The 8,014-nt window shown below is 51.4% G+C and overlaps 1 protein-coding gene across 1 annotated transcript in view; it reads right to left on the bottom strand.

Annotated features, from left to right (window-relative positions):
- Nucleotides 1–8,014, bottom strand: part of PANK4 (pantothenate kinase 4) — a gene marked incomplete at its 5' end in the record, with an annotated part of 17,221 nt that overhangs the window by 2,851 nt on the left and 6,356 nt on the right. Inside the window, 8 exons of the mRNA XM_010148926.1 lie at nucleotides 130–193; nucleotides 845–996; nucleotides 2,233–2,320; nucleotides 2,825–2,937; nucleotides 3,659–3,814; nucleotides 4,192–4,292; nucleotides 5,440–5,521; nucleotides 6,981–7,162. Coding sequence (XP_010147228.1) covers nucleotides 130–193; nucleotides 845–996; nucleotides 2,233–2,320; nucleotides 2,825–2,937; nucleotides 3,659–3,814; nucleotides 4,192–4,292; nucleotides 5,440–5,521; nucleotides 6,981–7,162 — 938 coding nt within the window. The remainder of the gene's footprint in view (nucleotides 1–129; nucleotides 194–844; nucleotides 997–2,232; nucleotides 2,321–2,824; nucleotides 2,938–3,658; nucleotides 3,815–4,191; nucleotides 4,293–5,439; nucleotides 5,522–6,980; nucleotides 7,163–8,014) is intronic.

The following is an 8,014-nucleotide window of genomic DNA, read 5'->3' on the forward strand; positions in this document are numbered from 1 at the left end:
ATGTAGTTCAAGCGTTTCTTTAGCAGGGGGACAGCGACTTTCCCGCACCGGTTATGCGGGGAGTGTGGGCAGGGCCAGTGGCTGAGAAACAGACGCTCTGGGCCCGTGTGAAACAGAAAAGGCTCAGACGTGCGTTAAATCAGAGTTCACGCTAGCGACAACGGCTCCAGCCACACGCAGCTGCTGGCAGGGACTAGAGTACCGGCAAAAAGGACCTGTTGTGGTCGGCAGGCCTCCAGCCACCGGGGTTTAATGGGCTGCTCCTCGTTTAACCGGCGGGAAAGCTGCTCAGAGGTGCAGAAAGGGAGTGCTGAGTGTCAGCTGTAAGAGTGTCCCCCTCCCCGGCTCTTGGGCTGGCAGCCCCACGGACAGCCGGTTCTAGGACTGAAAAATCAAAACTATCCGCAAATGAGTTCTTGGCTGCGACAGGATATATGGGGCAAAAAGCTCTCCAAATGTGTGCTGACCAAAAATAATTCGTATTTAGTGCTCAAAAGAGACCCCCAACCTAACCCGCAGCCCACTGGGTGTGTACTGTGGTGTCGGCAGAAGGGAGGGTGCAGAAAAGCAGCTTGGTTCTGGGCTGGGATGGCAGTGCCACACACCCCCAACAGCAGCGCCAGCGACAACGCCACCAGCAGCCAGACCGAGGAACGGGTGCTCCCTGGCGTCGCCCAAACGTTCACAGCGCCCAGCGCTGCGCCGCGCGTGAAGAAACGGCCAGCCTTGGCTTACGGCGAAACACCAACTACGAGCGAAGTTGGGTCGGCGCGCGGCACGTTTGTAAGGAACAAGCGGGTATTCTGTGTGTGGAAAGGGAGTGTTTAAAGTATCAAACACCTACTCTGAGACTGCTTTTGCTCCCCAGTCAAAGACATTCCCCGCAAGAAGTCCTTTCACCAGAGCAAACTGCCTCTCCTCCCAGCCCAACGAATCCAAAGATTCGATTACGCTCTGAAAACACTTTAAGGCTATGCCATTTTCCTTCTGCTTTACCTGCAAGAAAGACACGAAACATTGGATTTATAGACAAAAATCTCTTACCCATTACTGGCTGTCTCAGTCCCAAGACCACGGTCAAGCATCCTCCTCTACGTTCATGGCCTCTAATGGACCAACAAGTTACCGTTACCAGGACGCTTAGTATCAACAAGAAAATAGGTTTCCTGGGATTCTGATGAAAAGCTTCGTTAGTGCCAGGGTGTGACCCGTAGCCCGAGAACCATTGCTCTTAGTACACCAGAGGTGCAACAGACCTTCAGCCCGTTGGGGAACGGAGAGTGCACACACACACACAGACACACACACAGAGGTTGGTGGCAACGTGAGCCATCCCACCCAGGCCATCGCCCGCGCGCCGATCCGGGGGCAGCGCGCAGGCACGCAGCACGGCTTGGTCTGAGGACAGGCTGCCTCCCCAGGTCAGGGAATGGGGGAAGAGCTGGGTTTGGTCTCCCCCAGGCCTTCTGTGAAGGCGGGGAGGGTGACTGTTTATGGACACCCCAACCCCTTCCTTTCCTTTAGGGGCAGAAAGAGAACAGTTGCAGGTGAAGGAACACAGAAAGGTGAGTTCGTGGCGCTGATGGCTTTTGCAGGTAGCTGCTGGGATTGTGATAACAATGCCAAGTGTCTTTTACAGCTGCCTGCAGTTTGCACATTAGTGGAAAGTACTTACGCAGCTGAGCTTGCTTTTAACTTGAAAACAGTTTCCACACCATGAAGAGAATTGTGAGACTGGGAAAAAGGAAATATTCCCCAAGTCTGGCAGCCTGCAGCAGGAGCTGTGGTCTAAAGGGAAGTAACTGACTCTCACAAAACCGGAATTCTTGGGTCACTTGGGGGGTTCTCCACAATCAGCAGTGCAGCCCCTCCCTGCAGCCCCCTCAGTTCTAAACTGAAGGAAACGCCGCCCCAAGGAGCGAGAGACAGCAGCGCCCGACGGCAGACACCACGCGCTCGTCAGCAGGACTGGCACCCCCACTTCCCCTCTCGGAAGTGTCGGACACCTGAAGCCGGTAGGTTTCTGGTTAGCGTCATCCTCGCCGTGAGCACGATGGAGGCCAAAGGCTTTATATCCCGCTACCCACTGCCGTTTGTCCTCAGGGACAACGCCAACCGGTTAAAGCCGCTGCACCACAGCCAGTTACAAACCTCTCCCCTGTGAACTATACGTAGAGTATGGAAAAAGTGTCTGTAACTTACGTGTCGTCCGCTCTGTGAAGAACAACTTACCTTTGAGTAGGGATCCGGAAAATTGAACTCGTTTAAACAGTGTTCCCGTGTGTCCAAAAGACTTCTAACGGTTAGGGTACCATACGCACTTCGAAAAGGGAGAATGGAGGGGGAAAAGAGGTCAACTACTTCAAACAGAAAACCAAACAGAAAACAGTTACAGCGTTTCGATTCCTCCATCGGTCGCCGCACATCCCACACGCACCGAGGTTTAAAGACTTTACGTGCCCAGCCCTGTCTCCGCGTGGCAAAGCCACACAGCGTTTACTCAGATACAGAGGGAAACCCTTCAGAGCAAAGCCAGATACCTGACTTAACCTGCGACCTCCTAACAACCATGTAACAATCTGTAGCAGTACATTTTCTGCCCAGCTACCAGTTTTCGGTTAAATTTCCAATACACGGGACGGGAAGGCTCTGCGCAGAGGACCTGACATTCGGCACCTCGACCTCCTACAGCCTCCTCGGCTTTGTTCGCTCCGCCACGCCACCTACTCCGCTGGTTTTTGGCTTTCAGTTAGTGTGCAGCTTTTCAGTCTGCTCTACTCAACGGAGCAGCAAGTGATGAGAAAGGGAAAATGAAGACACTTACAAAGGCTGCTGCCTGAGCGTCTGGAGCTTATTCCAGTATTTCTGTCGGAATTTTTCCGCTCTCTCCAGTGCATCAGTGGAGTCCGGCTGACTGGCTGCAGCACGCTTTGCCACCTGGGAGAGAAATGAGGCAAGACTGAAGTTACTAAATGAATTCTTCCTCCACGTAACTGATCGGAAGGTCAGTCTGGAAAATAACCCCTCCATCTGCCATCCTGTTCAGTGCCCGCGCACCCTCTGCTCCCTCCCACTCAGCAGCTTCCCTCTACCCCAACCACCAAAGAGTAGATTTAACACCTCCTTTCTTCCCAAGAGATTGGAAGTTTATTTTCATGACTGTGCTTTCTGAAATTAAGCACAAGTTGTAACTACTTACAGGAGGGGAAAAAAGCAATGAAGGCACGCACACACCCCACAGAAAAAGGAGAAACGGGCAGAAATGTAACAGCCCACAACAACCCCCTGTGTTCTTTTTTCTCCCTGACAGTGAGGTCAAGTCACCACGTGCTTTTCCCAGCCCTTTTCCTCCTGACGCCCTCATGAAGTTTGATTTGGATTCGCCTACTAAGCAGACGTAGCTCTGAGGGACCGGTGCCACTTGAAAGCACCAAGAAGCCAAGCACCGCAGGAGAAGAATACTGCTCGTGCTTCTGCGCTGGGAGGTACCAAGCCCTTCCGTAGGAGCCCGGGGCAGTGAGCTGCCTCCGTTAGCAGGGCACGGGGAGTGATGCTGACAGCAGGCCTGCTCTGCAGGGTACACACGCTGGTCCACAGAGGATTTATTTGCTAAATATGTTTGTGTCATTCATACATCCGACAATATTGTGATGTTTACCCCATCCAGCGCCTCCTCAAAGCAGGTGAGCCAGTATTTTCTGGCCATGGCATCATCCGTGAGGTCAACGGTGTCCGGAATATAGGTCGAGGGGTCTTTCAGCAGGGGCAGGTTAACAAGCGGCCTCTCCAGCCTGTCCATTTCAAGCATGTCAAACTAGGTGAAAACCGAGAGAGGGTTATTGGAACTGACTCAGAAACTGATGCATCACAAAATACATTAGTACGAGGGCTATGGGCAGTCCAGCCACAGTGAGGACTGGCAGGTTTGCAGGCAGCTGTATTGGAGCACATGCCCTCAAATTCTCCACTGCCCTGCGCGGATTACTCGGCCAAGGCGAGTGAGACAAAGGAGCAGCCGCGATCTGGTTTTATGAGACGTGACGTCAAACCGTTACACAAGACGGCATCAGCCACTCCTCTCGGTAAGCAGGAGTCCAGGGGCAAGAAGCAACCAGCTTGAGCACGATTATCGGTCTTCAAATCACCGTTACTAAGAGAAGGCACTTAGTTCTAGAAAGGACAACCACATACTGTACCACTCCTTGTTCTCTGCATAGGGTAAACGTCAGGTGATGTGCTCATCAGACCAGAACTCCCAGCATAGTTCTCTCCCCAGCTATACTGATTCGGATCTAGAAAAGAGAAAAAAAGAGACACACATAATCTGAAAATACAACTGAAAACACTCCCATGAGTGTAGTTAGCATCCCTGCAGAGAAGCTGCTTCACTGCAAAAGCCACCTTTCCCTTGCCTTCAGAAGTAAACACCATTTCCCCTCTAACCCCCAACAGAAACGTCTCACCCGCTCAGTCCATTACCTGGCTTTAAAGACCTTCAACCTGAACGAGACACAAGACAATTAAAAGTTCATTCTCTTTTTTTTACCCCCTTTGCTCGTCACTACGGGCTGTGAGCAGCATGCCTTCACAGCGCCATCACCAACCACAGAGATCACTTCGTACTCCCAAACCTAGACCCGTTATTAAGCAAATAAAATTACAGAACTCTCAAAGCCCAGCGGAAGTTTCATAGAAACTCTAAAGTTACTTTTAGAAACGGGTTTTATTTGAGAAAAGGTTCAGCCGAGTTCAGATGTTGCTTCTATGATTCTGCAGCAGGTACTGTACGTGTTTAATTCCCCAGCAGCTGGTTCCTTGCCTGCAGCTATAAAACGGGTATGAAAAGAATTCCACATCCATTATCCTGAGGTAGATCTGATATTGACTGAAATGCAGTGCCATTACCAACCTCGCGCTCTGTTCCACTGCAACTAATACGCTGACCAGCTTGCCCGTACAGCAGCAAGGAAAGACGAACGGCAGAATTCAACCACAGCACCCTGTGCCCAAAAAGTGCTGGACAGAAGCATCTCATCCTTCATGTCTGCCAGGCTTTTCCCCCTCAAACCGACACAGTTTGGAGATGCTGGTCTTCTGCAGTACATTAGCTGAATTCAGACGCTGGCCGCTTAAAGAGGGGGGCAGTTCTCACAAACCCCATTTCCCCAGTTTGTTTTAGCGTTACGAGGGCTCTTTGCAGAAAAGCAGGAAAGAGCAGAGCCAAATCCTGCCGGCTCCTCAAAGGTGAGCAGGAAAAACAGCGAGAAATTAAGGTCTCCCTGCCAGAAGGTATCAAACCAAAGCCCAGCATCTATGTTTATTAGTGCCAACTGTACTTATTTAGGCAACAACTGACATGCAGCCTCTTAAGAGAAACTTGGACATTACACTGACAGGTCAGAACACAGCATATACAGAACATAGCAGGGCTGTACTTACTGTCTTGTTCAGCTCCTTTTAAAAATGCCCCAATGGCTCCCAGGTAGCCTTCATGTCTCAGGAACAATGCCTGAACCTCTCCCTGCCACAATATGAAACATTGCAATTGGATGGTCCCTGGTGGCTAACAGGTACTTCTTTGTCACTAGTTTTACACTTACACGTAACAAACAACTAGCAGAGGGTAACATTCATGTTGTGCTACGTTCTAACGCAATCAGTAGCTCTAAGGGTGCTTCTGAAGCAGAGAGGAGCTGCTTACACGCACCATTCCGCAGTTATTAACCGGCTGGGGAAGAACCCCGTGCGGAGGTGGTGCGTACCCCGAGCCTGCGCAACCACGGGAGCGGAGGGAAGCCAGTGCCTTCACTAGAAAAGACCACGGCATCGTCCCAGGAGCGTTCAACTCCTCTTGCTTGAACAGGCTGGGAATATAAGCTCAGCTGATTCCCAGGCCAAAACCGCGTGTGCATCCGACACATTCGAGGCATCGCTGAGGATTTCGTTACGCTGCCGTGCGGCGTTCGGCATCGTACAGACGCTGTGTGTGACCCACAGGCACGCACCACCCCCACCAAACCAGTGCCTCTGTCAATACGGGAATGCCAGGGAGAATCGGAACAGCCCCGTCCTTCCCTGTCCCAGGCGAGGCAGGGCCTTCCCTGAAGGAAAAGCAGCTACGTCTGCAGCAGCCGCCCCCAGAGCGGTTAACGCTGCGGTCAGCTGCCGTGCCGGGCCACCTGCAGTTCACGCTGAGAGTCGGGGTTGAACCCCCAGTAAAGCCGTTCTTACAAGGCTCTAAAGCTGCGGTTCTGCAACAGTTTTCGTGAAACCCAACCAAGTTTTACAGAAAGGGACCGCAGGGGTGCGATAGAGGGGAAGGGGAGGGAAGCAGCAAACGGGTCTCTTGCCTGAAGCACTGAGATTTAAAACAACGGTGTTCAGGTATTCTATAAAACTGCAGAAGTGCAAGAGCTAATCTCCCTGTCAGAACCATGAAGAGCTTTGGGACTGGGCCGTTTTTCTAGGGAAAAGTCTTCAGTACTTTCCACAGCTTCAAAACCTGCAAAGAACTACAGCTTGGTTGGTTTTTGGGGCTTGGGTTTCTTGTTTTGAACAACAACCAACCAAGCAAAAACCCCCACTGCCGCCAAGGGCTAACTATCCCAGCGGAACAATCCCACATGGCACAGCCTAGGTGAAAAGAAATAGATGCACGTCAGCAAGAGGAATTGAACAACAGTGGCAGCTGTCTAAGAAAACAGTGACAACTCGTTACTTGGCAGCTACCAGGCAGACTGTCAGTCAAAAAATAATGATAATAGGGAGGGAGGGAGGGAGAGAGAAAGAAGGGCCAGGCAGAACTCCCAGGCAATTCGCATTTACTCTACCCCTCCCGCAATAATCCCTGCCCTACCTACCTAAACAGCAGCCCTCTAAGCTTACTCCACGTGCCAATTCATTTACTCAAGGCTCTCAACAACCTCAAAGGTTAACTAACCACGTGGCTTTGCTGTTAGGAACATCCCTGTTTTCATTACCTTGGAGAAGAAGTTGATGCTGTAGGTTATTGTGCGCATAGTAACAGGGTGACCCCGAATAAAGAACCCTCCAAAATAGATCTTGTCTAAGTTGTGGAGCTTGGCGTAGAGGCAGGCGAGTTGACCGATGTCATTGCTGATCATATGGAGCAAGCTCTTTGCCATATCTTCTTTGGAAAATTCTTAAAGGAAAGAAATAGTGAACCAAATTAAACACGGCAGAAGGCGGCTCAGATGTGCTTCGCTAACGTGCAGCCCGCAGCTGGAGAGAAACGCAGACGGCACTTGTCCCATCCCTTTATGTCTGCAGAACAGCCGTTTTCCCCCACCAAAAGTCCTTCATAAAAGAAATACCCCAAACAAGGAGTGTGTATTTGAAGATGTCATGAATAGAACACTAAACCTTGTGTGAAATACTCCCCGAAAGGCCAACAGCCAATGGCAAGAACCCCATTTCCTCCCTCTAGGAAGCGTGGCTCATCCATCCATCCTGACCTGAGGTTTTATTATAATACTGCAAATAAAATTGCAAATTATAGTAAGCTACTGCCACAGGTCCTTTTGAGCACCACGAAACCACACTGATTTCCACAGGAATGAATCAACCTGGGGCTAACCCGACACCTACTTGTGTTGTTACCTAGGCCTCTGCAATCCCAGACGGAACCTTTGAATTCCTGCTTGTGAGGCCGTACTACGTAGGACTTTGATCAATAAAATACTGTGCAGCCAAAACGCACGTAGGCAAGATCATGGCAAGGACTGGTGGTTATTTTCCAGCTCTACTTGTTAGATCCTTATACATATCATTTGGGCGGGAGCGTGGATCTGCCGGAGGGCAGGAGGCTCTGCAGGGGGATCGGGACTGCCTGGATCCCTGGGCCGAGGCCACTGCGTGAGGGGCAACACGGCCAAGTGCCGGGTCCTGCCCTTGGGCCACAACAACCCCCGGCACCGCTCCAGGCTGGGGGCCGAGGGGCTGGGAAGATGCCCGGCGAGGAAGGGACGGGGGGGGGCGGGTGAGAGGGGGGGGG

The sequence above is a fragment of the Eurypyga helias genome, unplaced genomic scaffold (genome assembly GCF_000690775.1).
Source record: "Eurypyga helias isolate BGI_N326 unplaced genomic scaffold, ASM69077v1 scaffold14983, whole genome shotgun sequence".
NCBI classification, from domain to species: domain Eukaryota; kingdom Metazoa; phylum Chordata; class Aves; order Eurypygiformes; family Eurypygidae; genus Eurypyga; species Eurypyga helias.